This window comes from Corvus brachyrhynchos, unplaced genomic scaffold, assembly GCF_000691975.1.
Source record: "Corvus brachyrhynchos isolate BGI_N302 unplaced genomic scaffold, ASM69197v1 scaffold85, whole genome shotgun sequence".
NCBI classification, from domain to species: domain Eukaryota; kingdom Metazoa; phylum Chordata; class Aves; order Passeriformes; family Corvidae; genus Corvus; species Corvus brachyrhynchos.
This window is the reverse complement of record NW_008238634.1, coordinates 1,121,219-1,133,894: the sequence shown is the minus strand read 5'-3', so window position 1 is coordinate 1,133,894 and position 12,676 is coordinate 1,121,219. Positions and strand designations below refer to the sequence as shown.

At 49.0% G+C, this 12,676-nt stretch overlaps 1 protein-coding gene across 1 annotated transcript in view; it reads left to right on the top strand.

Moving 5' to 3' along the window:
- The window catches only part of TEX261 (testis expressed 261), a gene marked incomplete at its 5' end in the record, with an annotated part of 10,657 nt that extends 329 nt beyond the window's left edge, over positions 1 to 10,328 (top strand). The window contains 4 exons of the mRNA XM_008636098.2: positions 3,191 to 3,344; positions 4,678 to 4,745; positions 7,618 to 7,720; positions 9,826 to 10,328. Coding sequence (XP_008634320.2) covers positions 3,191 to 3,344; positions 4,678 to 4,745; positions 7,618 to 7,720; positions 9,826 to 9,941 — 441 coding nt within the window. The remainder of the gene's footprint in view (positions 1 to 3,190; positions 3,345 to 4,677; positions 4,746 to 7,617; positions 7,721 to 9,825) is intronic.
- Positions 10,329 to 12,676: the final 2,348 nt, after the last annotated feature.

The window sequence follows — 12,676 nt, the reverse complement described above, 5'->3', positions numbered from 1 at the left end:
TCTGATTCCTGGGAAAAAGGGGAGGGTGGGGGAGGTGGTTGGTGGGGGTTCTGTCACCTGTTGCCAAGTTCTCAGAATGTCCCAGAAATTTGGGATCTTTGGGGCTCAGAATGTCCCAGAAATTTGGGATCTTTGGGGGTTCCCAAGTTCTCGGAACATCCCAGAAATCTGGGATCTTTGGGGTTGCCCAAGTTCTCAGAATGTCCCAGAAATTTGGAATCTCTGGAGCGCAGAACATCCTAGAAATCTGGGATCTCTGGTCCTTCCCAAGGTCTCAGAATGTCCCGGAAATTTGGGATCTTTGGAGCTCAGAATGTCCCGGAAATTTGGGATCTTTGGGGCTCAGAATGTCCCAGAAATCTGGGATCTCTGGAGCTCAGAACATCCCAGAAATTTGGGATCTTTGGGGGTTCCCAAGGTCTTGGAGAATCCCAGAAATTTGGGATCCTTGGAGCTCAGAACATCCCAGAAATTTGGGATATTTGGGGCTCAGAATGTCCCAGAAATTTGGGATCTTTGGGTCTCAAAATATCCCAGAAATCTGGGATCTTTGGGGGTTCCCAAGGTCTTGGAGCATCCCAGAAATTTGGGATCTTTGGGTCTCAAAATATCCCAGAAATCTGGGATCTTTGGGGGTTCCCAAGGTCTTGGAGCATCCCAGAAATTTGGGATCTTTGGGTCTCAAAATATCCCAGAAATCTGGGATCTTTGGGGGTTCCCAAGGTCTTGGAGCATCCCAGAAATTTGGGATCTTTGGGTCTCAAAATATCCCAGAAATCTGGGATCTTTGGGGGTTCCCAAGGTCTTGGAGCATCCCAGAAATTTGGGATCTTTGGGTCTCAAAATATCCCAGAAATCTGGGATCTTTGGGGGTTCCCAAGGTCTTGGAGCATCCCAGAAATTTGGGATCTTTGGGTCTCAAAATATCCCAGAAATCTGGGATCTTTGGGGGTTCCCAAGGTCTTGGAGCATCCCAGAAATTTGGGATCTTTGGGTCTCAAAATATCCCAGAAATCTGGGATCTTTGGGGGTTCCCAAGGTCTTGGAGCATCCCAGAAATTTGGGATCTTTGGGTCTCAAAATATCCCAGAAATCTGGGATCTTTGGGGGTTCCCAAGGTCTTGGAGCATCCCAGAAATTTGGGATCTTTGGGTCTCAAAATATCCCAGAAATCTGGGATCTTTGGGGGTTCCCAAGGTCTTGGAGCATCCCAGAAATTTGGGATCTTTGGGTCTCAAAATATCCCAGAAATCTGGGATCTTTGGGGGTTCCCAAGGTCTTGGAGCATCCCAGAAATTTGGGATCTTTGGGTCTCAAAATATCCCAGAAATCTGGGATCTTTGGGGGTTCCCAAGGTCTTGGAGCATCCCAGAAATTTGGGATCTTTGGGTCTCAAAATATCCCAGAAATCTGGGATCTTTGGGGGTTCCCAAGGTCTTGGAGCATCCCAGAAATTTGGGATCTTTGGGTCTCAAAATATCCCAGAAATCTGGGATCTTTGGGGGTTCCCAAGGTCTTGGAGCATCCCAGAAATTTGGGATCTTTGGGGCTCAGAATGTCCCAAAAATTTGGGATCTTTGGGGTTTCCCAAGTTCTCGGAACATCCCAGAAATTTGGGATCTTTGGGTCTCAAAATATCCCAGAAATCTGGGATCTTTGGGGGTTCCCAAGGTCTCAGAACGTCCCAGAAATTTGGGATCTTTGGATCTCAGAACATCCCAGAAATTTGGGATCTTTGGGTCTCAAAATATCCCAGAAATCTGGGATCTTTGGGGGTTCCCAAGGTCTCAGAACGTCCCAGAAATTTGGGATCTTTGGATCTCAGAACATCCCAGAAATTTGGGATCTTTGGGTCTCAAAATATCCCAGAAATCTGGGATCTTTGGGGGTTCCCAAGGTCTCAGAACGTCCCAGAAATTTGGGATCTTTGGATCTCAGAACATCCCAGAAATTTGGGATCTTTGGGTCTCAAAATATCCCAGAAATCTGGGATCTTTGGGGGTTCCCAAGGTCTCAGAACGTCCCAGAAATTTGGGATCTTTGGATCTCAGAACATCCCAGAAATTTGGGATCTTTGGGTCTCAAAATATCCCAGAAATCTGGGATCTTTGGGGGTTCCCAAGGTCTCAGAACGTCCCAGAAATTTGGGATCTTTGGATCTCAGAACATCCCAGAAATTTGGGATCTTTGGGTCTCAAAATATCCCAGAAATCTGGGATCTTTGGGGGTTCCCAAGGTCTCAGAACGTCCCAGAAATTTGGGATCTTTGGATCTCAGAACATCCCAGAAATTTGGGATCTTTGGGTCTCAAAATATCCCAGAAATCTGGGATCTTTGGGGGTTCCCAAGGTCTCAGAACGTCCCAGAAATTTGGGATCTTTGGATCTCAGAACATCCCAGAAATTTGGGATCTTTGGGTCTCAAAATATCCCAGAAATCTGGGATCTTTGGGGGTTCCCAAGGTCTCAGAACGTCCCAGAAATTTGGGATCTTTGGATCTCAGAACATCCCAGAAATTTGGGATCTTTGGGTCTCAAAATATCCCAGAAATCTGGGATCTTTGGGGGTTCCCAAGGTCTCAGAACGTCCCAGAAATTTGGGATCTTTGGATCTCAGAACATCCCAGAAATTTGGGATCTTTGGGTCTCAAAATATCCCAGAAATCTGGGATCTTTGGGGGTTCCCAAGGTCTCAGAACGTCCCAGAAATTTGGGATCTTTGGATCTCAGAACATCCCAGAAATTTGGGATCTTTGGGTCTCAAAATATCCCAGAAATCTGGGATCTTTGGGGGTTCCCAAGGTCTCAGAACGTCCCAGAAATTTGGGATCTTTGGATCTCAGAACATCCCAGAAATTTGGGATCTTTGGGTCTCAAAATATCCCAGAAATCTGGGATCTTTGGGGGTTCCCAAGGTCTCAGAACGTCCCAGAAATTTGGGATCTTTGGATCTCAGAACATCCCAGAAATTTGGGATCTTTGGGTCTCAAAATATCCCAGAAATCTGGGATCTTTGGGGGTTCCCAAGGTCTCAGAACGTCCCAGAAATTTGGGATCTTTGGGATCTCAGCACATCCCACAAATCCTCCAACCCTTGCTGCCTCCCAAGAACGAAGCTCCTCCCCCAACCCTCTCCGTCCATCCGCAATTCCTCGGCTTCCTCCCTCTTTTTCCCGCTGCTTTATTCCCAGTTTTCCTCGGCCGTGCTGGTGGGGCTGTACCTGTTCGAGCAATTCCCGGGATTTTTGGTGGGAATGGGACTCTTCACCAACCTCGTGTATTTCGGATTGCTCCAGACTTTCCCTTTCATCGTCCTCACCTCCTCCAACTTCATCCTGTCCTGCGGTGAGGGGGAAAAACTTGGGAACGGCTTTAGGGAAAGGGAGGAGGGAAGGGAAAAGTTTGGGAATTTTGTCAGTTCTGGGAAGGACTTGGAGCTTCGGGATGGGGTTTGGTGGTGGTGGGAGTTGGGAATGTCGGGATTTTTCGGGGAATTTTGGGCTTCTTGGGAAAGCTTCTGGAATTGCTGGTTGGGTTTGGGAGGGAGCTGAAGTTGTGCTTCACATTATGCCAAGGGCTTGGAATGTCCCGGAAATTTGGGATCTTTGGAGCTCAGAATGTCCCGGAAATTTGGGATTTTTGGGGCTTCCCAAGGACTCAGAATGTCCCGGAAATTTGGGATCTTTGGAGCTCAGAATGTCCCGGAAATTTGGGATTTTTGGGGCTTCCCAAGGACTCAGAATGTCCTGGAAATTTGGGATCTTTGGAGCTCAGAATGTCCCGGAAATTTGGGATCTTTGGAGCTCAGAATGTCCCGGAAATTTGGGATCTTTGGATGTCCCAAAGGCTCAGAGAATTCCAGGGATTGGGGAGTCCTGATTGTCCCAGAAATTTGGGATCTTTGGAGCTCAGAATGTCCCGGAAATTTGGGATCTTTGGATGTCCTGAAGGTTCAGAGAATTCCAGGGGTTGGGAGTCCCTGATTGTCCCAGAAATTTGGGATCTTTGGGGCTTCCCAAGGGCTTGGAATGTCCCAGAAATTTGGGATCTTTGGAGCTCAGAATGTCCCAGAAATTTGGGATCTTTGGGGCTTCCCAAGGGCTCAGAATGTCCCAGAAATTTGGGATCTTCGAGGGTCCTGAAGGTTCAGAGAATTCCAGGGATTGGGGAGCCCTGATTGTCCCGGAAATTTGGGATCCCTGGGTGCCCCAAACCCCCAGAAAATCCCAGGAATTTTGGATCCCTGAATGCCCCAGAAATTTGGGATCCCTGGGAGTTCCCAAGGGCTTGGAACGTCCCAGAAATTTGGGATCTTCGGAGCTCAGAATATCCCAGAAATTTGGGATTTTTGGAGCTCAGAATGTCCCAGAAATTTGGGATCTTCGGAGCTCAGAACATCCCAGAAATTTCAGATCCTTGAATATCCCAAAACCTCACCGAATTCCAAGACCTGAACATCCCAAACCCTCCGAAAATCCCAACAATTTTAGGATCTCGGAGTCTCCCAAACCTCCAAAAAAATCCCCCAAATCCCCAAAATCCAAGAATCCTCTCTTCGCACCGTTGAAATTCCCAGGAATTCCCAGTTTATGGGGAAGGGTGGGATTGGGATAGCTCCCAAAATTCGGGAATATCCCTTTGGAATGTGCTGATCCCGGTTTTTTTCCCCCTTTTCCAGTGCTGGTTGTGCTCAATCATTACCTGGCATTCCAATATTTTGCCGAGGAATTCTACCTCTTCTCCGAGGTGAGGAAAATTCGGGAAGCAGCTGATCCACGGATTTTTTGGGGGGTTTTTTTCCCATTTTTTTTCCCCCAAGGATGTGAAAAAAATTCCAGGATTTTTTTTTTTTTTGGGGGGGGGTCTTTTATTTAAAATTGGAGGGGTTTGGGGGTGATTTTGGAATTCCTGGAGCTGCTGAGTTATCCCGGGAATTCTCATGGAATGTTAAGGTTGGGTTATTCCTTCAAAGGGGAAAATTTTGGGAAAATGGGAATGAATGGGTGGATCCCGAGGTTTTTTTTTTTGAGGGTTGGACCCTAAAATTGTTCCCTTTGGGAATTCTCAGTGCTGGTCAAAATTCCCATTCCCAGCGTGGCTCCTTGGAGGTGGAAATTCCAGGAAAATCTGGGAAAATCTGGGGCTTTTGGAGGGGTTTTTTGGGATTTTCCGGGAGTTTAAGGCGGGATTGGGGATTGGGAAGGGCTCGGAATTCGCTGGTTCCTGGAGGTTGGATCAGGGAGTGCAAGGGAATGGAGGGATTGGAATAAAATTGAAATAAAATTGAAATAAAATCCAAATAAAATTGAAATAAAATCTAAATAAAATTTAAATAAAATCTAAATAAAATTTAAAATCCAAAAAAAAAGCTAAATAAAATTTAAATAAATTTTAAATAAAATTAAATACATTTAAATAAGTGAAAATTAAAATAAAAGAATTTAAATCCAATTTTAAAAACAAATTTAAAGAAAGAGGGAAAATAAAAATACAAGAAAAGAAATTAAAATAAAATGAAGTCAATTAAAATAAAATAATTTAAATGAAAAAAATTGAAGAAAAATAAAGGAATAAAAATCAAATAAAAATCAAATAAAGAAAATAAAAGAAATTAAAATAAAATGAAATAAAAATCAAACAATTAAAATAAATTAAAATAAAATAAATTAAAATAATTTAAATCAAATTTAAAAAAATCAAAGAAAAATAAAGTAAATTAAATTAAAAATAAAATAAAAAATCAAATAAAATCAATTAAAATAAAATAAAATGAAATAAAATAATTTTTAAATTAAAATAAAAGTTAAAAAAAAATTTAAAGTAAACTAAACTAAATTTTAATTAAAATTAAATTAAAATAAAATAAAATACATTTAAATGAAACTTAAAATAAATTAAAATTAAATTACATTAAAATAAATTAAATTAAATTAAAATCAAATCAAATAAATAAAATAAAATAAAAATAAAATAATTTAAATTTTTAAAATTTTAAAATAAAATAAAATAAAATGAATTTAAATAAAATTAAAATCAAATAAATCAAATCAAATAAATTAAAATTAAATGAAAGTAAATAATAAAAAAATAAAATAAATTTAAGTGAAATGAAAATAAAGTAAAATAAATGAAATGAAAATAAAATAAATGAAAAATTAAAATAAAACAAATTCAGTTAAGTGAAAATAAAATGAAGGCAATGAAATTTTCAATTCAATTCAAATGAATTCAAAGAAAAGAAATCAAATTAAATCAAATTAAATTAAATTAAATTCAAATAAATTCAAATCAGTTCAAATAAATCCAATCCAATTAAATTCTATTCAAATCAAATCACTACAAAACGAAATCCGAAGGAAATCAATGCAATGAACTCCGATCCAATCCCATCGTCCCCAGGATTCCCTTGGATCCATCCGGCCCTTCCGGAAAATTCGGGAAATCGGGAACAGCGGGAGCAGGGAGCATTTTGGGATGCCCGGCAGAGGCGCTGCCAGCGTTGTCCTGCAGCTCCAGCCCGGAGCTCCAGCCCGGAGCTTTATCCCGGAGCTCCATCCCGGAGCTCCAGCCCGGAGCTCCATCCCAGAGCTCCATCCCGGAGCGTTATCCCGGACCTTTATCCCAGAGCTCCATCCCGGAGCTCCATCCCAGAGCTTCAGCCCGGAGCGTTATCCCGGAGCTCCATCCCAGAGCTCCATCCCAGAGCTCCATCCCAGAGCTCCAGCCCGGAGCGTTATCCCGGAGCTCCATCCCAGAGCTCCATCCCAGAGCTCCATCCCAGAGCTCCAGCCCGGAGCGTTATCCCGGAGCTCCATCCCAGAGCTCCATCCCAGAGCTCCATCCCAGAGCTCCAGCCCGGAGCGTTATCCCGGAGCTCCATCCCAGAGCTCCATCCCAGAGCTCCATCCCAGAGCTCCATCCCAGAGCTCCATCCCAGAGCTCCATCCCAGAGCTCCATCCCAGAGCTCCATCCCAGAGCTCCATCCCAGAGCTCCATCCCAGAGCTCCATCCCAGAGCTTCATCCCGGAGCTCCATCCCAGAGCGTTATCCCAGAGCGTTATCCCGGAGCTCCATCCCAGAGCTTCATCCCGGAGCTCCATCCCAGAGCTCCATCCCGGAGCTCCATCCCAGAGCTTTATTCCAGAGCGTTATCCCGGAGCTCCATCCCGGAGCTTTATCCCGGAGCTCCATCCCAGAGCTCCATCCCAGAGCTCCATCCCACAGCTCCATCCTGGAGCTTTATCCCGCAGCTCCATCCCAGAGCTCCATCCCGCAGCTCCATCCCGGAGCTTTATCCCGCAGCTCCATCCCAGAGTGTTATCCCAGAGCGTTATCCCGGAGCGTTATCCCAGAGCGTTATCCCAGAGCTCCACCCCGCAGCTCCATCCCGGAGCTCCATCCCAGAGCATTATCCCAGAGCGTTATCCCAGAGTTCCATCCCGCAGCTCCATCCGCAGCTTCCGTCCCGCAGCTCCATCCCAGAGTGTTATCCCAGAGCGTTATCCCAGAGCGTTATCCCGGAGCTCCATCCCGCAGCTCCATCCCGGATTCCTGCGGGAATGCCCAGGGCCTGTGCTGGGATGGGGATCGGGGAATTCCGGGAATCTCTTCCCGCAGGTCCTGGCCTATTTCACCTTCTGCCTGTGGCTCATCCCCTTCGCCTTCTTCGTGTCGCTGTCGGCCGGGGAGAACGTCCTGCCCTGCACCGTGCAGCCGGGAGGTGGGAATGGGATCGGGATCGGGAATGGGATCGGGATCGGGAATGGGATCGGGATCGGGAATGGGATCGGGATCGGGAATGGGATCGGGATCGGGAATGGGATCGGGATCGGGAATGGGATCGGGATCGGGAATGGGATCGGGATCGGGAATGGGATCGGGATCGGGAATGGGATCGGGATCGGGAATGGGATCGGGATCGGGAATGGGATCGGGATCGGGAATGGGATCGGGATCGGGAATGGGATCGGGATCGGGAATGGGATCGGGATCGGGAATGGGATCGGGATCGGGAATGGGATCGGGATCGGGAATGGGATCGGGATCGGGAATGGGATCGGGATCGGGAATGGGATCGGGATCGGGAATGGGATCGGGATCGGGAATGGGATCGGGATCGGGAATGGGATCGGGATCGGGAATGGGATCGGGATCGGGAATGGGATCGGGATCGGGAATGGGATCGGGATCGGGAATGGGATCGGGATCGGGAATGGGATCGGGATCGGGAATGGGATCGGGATCGGGAATGGGATCGGGATCGGGAATGGGATCGGGATCGGGAATGGGATCGGGATCGGGAATGGGATCGGGATCGGGAATGGGATCGGGATCGGGAATGGGATCGGGGAGAACGTCCTGCCCTGCACCGTGCAGCCGGGTGCACGGGATCGGGAACGGGATCGGGATTGGGAATGGGAACGTCCTGCCCTGCACTGTGCAGCCTGGAGGTGGGAACGGGATCAGGAATGGGATTGGGATCAGGATCGGGATCAGGATTGGGAATGGGATCAGGAATGGGAATGGGAATGGGAATGTGAATGGAATCGGGAAAGGGATTGGGATCGGGAATGGGAATGGGAATGGGGAGAACGTCCTGCCCTGCACCGTGCAGCTGGGAGGTGGGAACGGGATCGGGATCGGGAATGGAATTGGGATCGGGAAAGGGAATGGCCGGGAAAGGAGCTGAAGTTCAGCTGGTTCCGATCCCGCTCCGAATGTCCCAGAAAATTGGGGTCCCTGAACCCTCAGAGAATCCCAGAAATTCCGGATCCCAAAGGCTCAGGGAATCCCAGAAATCTGGGATCCTTGGGGCTTCCCAAGGGTTCAGAATGTGCCAGGAATTTGGGATCCCAGGGCGTTCCTGAGCCCTTGGAGAATCCCAGGAATTTGGGATCTTTGGGGCTTCCCAAGGGCTTCCAAAGTCCCAGAAATTTGGGATCCTTGGAGCTCCAATTGTCCCAGAAATTTGGGATTCCTGGAGCTTCCCAAGGGCTCTGAATGTCCCAGAAATTCGGGATCCTTGGGGCTCTGAATGTCCCAGGAAATTTGGATCTTTGGGGCTTCCCAAGGGCTCTGAAAGTCCCAGAAATTTGGGATTCTTGGAGCTCCAACCATCCCAGAAATTCGGGATCCTCCTCTCCCTGTTGGAGCCCCGATCCCGGCTCTCCCCTCCTCCATTCCCAGCTCCGGGAATTCCATCCCCTTCTCCTTGGGCCTCAGAATATCCCAGGAATTCGGGATCCCAGAACCCTCAGAGAATCCCAGAAATTCCGGATCCCAAAGGCTCAGGGAATCCCAGAAATTTGGGATCTTTGGGGCTTCCCAAGGGCTCGGAATGTCCCAGAAATTTGGGATCTTTGGGTGGCCCTGAGCCTTCGGAGAATCCCAGAAATTCAGGATTCCTGGAGCTTCCCAAGGGCTCTGAACATCCCAGAAATTTGGGATCCCTGAACCCTCGGAGAATCCCAGAAATTCAGGATCCCAAGGGCTCAGGGAATCCCAGAAATTCAGGATCCCAAATTTGGGATTCCTGGAGCTTCCCAAGGGCTCCGAAAGTCCCAGAAATTTGGGATCCTTGGAGCTCCGAACGTCCCAGAAATTCGGGATTCCTGGAGCTTCCCAAGGGCTCCGAATGTCCCAGAAATTCGGGATCCTCGGGGCTCCGAATATCCCAGGAAATTTGAATCTTTGGGGCTTCCCAAGGGCTCCGAAAGTCCCAGAAATTCGGGATCCTCCTCTCCCCGTTGGAGCCCCGCTCCCGTCTCTCCCCTCCTCCATTCCCAACTCCGGGAATTCCATCCCCTTCTCCCTCTTTTCCCGCAGACGACGTCGTCTCCAACTATTTCACCAAGGGGAAAAGAGGGAAGCGCTCCGGGATTCTCCTGGTTTTCTCCTTCCTCAAGGAAGCCGTCCTTCCCAGCCGCCAGAAGATCTTCTGAAATCCGGGAATATCCGGCGCCTGCGCATCCCAGCGTATCCCAACGATCCCAAACTCGCCGGGAATTCCGTTCTTCCCGGGAATTCCTCGGGAATGCACGAACTGCGATGCACCCGGACGAGGCCCCACAACCGCGGGGAGTTTTTTTCCTGGGAATGTTTCCATGGAAAAGAGCGGGATTGGGATGAGCCCGAGGAGGGGATTGCCGGGAATCCCGGCACTTTGGGGGATTTTCCGGGGTTTTTTTTTGGGAGGTTTTTGTTGGTTTTTTTTTTTTTTTTTCCTGGTGGTTAGCTGCGCCCTCGGGATAGATGTAAAAGCTCTCCGGGCTTTTCCCGAGGTTTCTGCGGAGCTGGGAATTAATAAAAAAAACCGGGAAAAATCGGAATGGATCCGGAAGATTCCGGTTGGGATGGAGCTGAGCCTTCATCCCGCTTTTCCCGAGGGAAAGGACTTGGAATGATCCCGAAATAGCCGGATTTGGCCGGTTGGAATGCTGGAAATTCCTGCTTTTCCCGGTAAAACCGTGGGAATGCGTTCACGGCAAGGGATTTTCCCTGGGAATCTCAGCGTTCCTGGGCGTTCCCAGAATTCCCAGATTTTTCCAGGGCTCCCTCTTTTTCCAAGAGGGAATAAAAAGTTGGATCAGCCTGTGAGGGGAGAGGGGGGAACTGCTTGGAATTCCCAGATTTTTCCAGGGTTTTTGTCTCCTTTTCCAAAGGGTGAAATCCTCCGATCCTAAAATTCCCGGTTTTCCCTTCATTTCCACCACCGGGATCAAACATTCCCAACCCAGCCAACCTCGGGAATTCCTGGGATCCGGAGGCGCCAGGAAAGCTGGGAAAGGAAAAATTCCTGGAGAAATTCCGGGTGGGAAAAGGTCCAAGTGGGACAATTCCCATTATCCCGGATTTCTCCAATCCCAACCTTCCAGCTGGAATTTCCTGGAATTTTTTAAGGGAGGGGGGAAAAAAAAAAACCCAAAATCCCTTTGGAAAAGCTGCTCCTTATTCCAGGAGCTGGAAAATTCCCTCTGGAAAACTCCTGGGAGATGGGAAGGAGGAAAAGCAGGAATTCCTGATCCCTTCCATCCCGATTTTCCCGGGATTCCTTGGGCTCGGGATTCCCATTCCTGCCATTCCCTGATTGGGTAATCCCGGGAATATCGAACCGGGGGAAAAAAAGGCTGGAAAAGCCCCCCCGGGAATCCCCATTCCCGTTTCCTTGGGAATGCCGGGAAAAGCCGGATTGGGAGAAATCCGAGGGAGAAAAAAACCCCCAATTCCCGCCTTTTCCAGCCTCTTTTCCCAAATTTTCCCGGCTGCTCCAGGCAGGGATGCGGCTTCTCCTTCCCGCATTTCCTGCTGGAGATTCCAGAGGGAAGAGGAGGAGGAGGAATGTGGGGAAATTTGGGAAAATCGCTGCCCGGCTTTCAATATTCCCGTTTTTCCCAGGAGGAGGAGGAGGGAAAAAAAAAAAACCCTCGGGATGAATCCAAGGGATTTGTCCCGGCTTTTCCCAGGGAATGGGGAGGGCGGGAAGGGGCTCGGGATTCCCGGGAAAGGAGCGGAGCTCGCCTTGGAATGGCGGGAATGATCCCGGCTGCTCCCGGATCCGAGGGAATAAAGGATTTTATTGGGAAGTTGTGGGAAAGGAGGAGCGGCCGGAGGCTCGGGGGGGTTGGGAAGGAATTCCCGGCTGGGAATGGGGGGGGGGAATCCTGGGAAAGGAGGACGGGAAAATCCCGGGAATGCGGATGGGAAATCCCGGGAATGAGGGCGGGAAACTCTGGGAAAAGGGGATGGAAAATCCTGGGAAAGGAGGACGGGAAACTCTGGGAAAAGAGGGCAGGAAATCTTAGGAAAAGGGGAAGGAAAATCCTGGGAAAGGAGGGTGGGAAATCCTGGGAATGCAGATGGGAAATTCCGGGAATGAGGGCGGGAAACTCTGGGAAAAGAGGACGGGAAACTCTGGAAAAAGGGGATGGAAAATCCTGGAAAAAGGGGAGGGAAAATCTTGGGAAAGGAGGGCGGGAAATCCCGGGAATGAGGGTGGGAAAATCCCGGGAAAAGAGGACGGGAAACTGGGAAAAGAGGGCAGGAAATCCTAGGAAAAGGGGAAGGAAAATCCTGGGACAAGGGGAGGGAAAATCCTGGGAAAGGAGGGCGGGAAATCCTTGGAAAAGAGGGCAAGAAATCCTGGGAAAGGAGGGCGGGAAATCCTTGGAAAGGGGGATGGGAAATCCCGGGAATGAGGGCGGGAAATCCTGGGAAAAGAGGACAGGAAACTCTGGGAAAAGGGGATGGAAAATCCTGGGAAAGGAGGGCGGGAAATCCTTGGAATGAGGGTGGGAAAATCCCGGGAATGAGGGTGGGAAATCCTGGGAAAAGAGGACGGGAAACTGGGAAAAGAGGGTGGGAAATCCTAGGAAAAGAGGAAGGAAAATCCTGGGAAAGGAGGGTGGGAAATCCTTGGAAAAGAGGAAGGAAAATCCCGGGAATGAGGACGGGAATTCCCGGGATGGAGGACGGGAATTCCCGGGATGGAGGACGGGAATTCCCGGGATGGAGGACGGGAAATCCCGGGAATGAGGACGGGAATTCCCGGGATGGAGGACGGGAATTCCCGGGATGGAGGACGGGAATTCCCGGGATGGAGGACGGGAATTCCCGGGAAGCGGCTCCTACGCGCTGTCCCCAGCCGGGCGGGGGAGGGGCCGCGGCCCGGGGGGCCCCC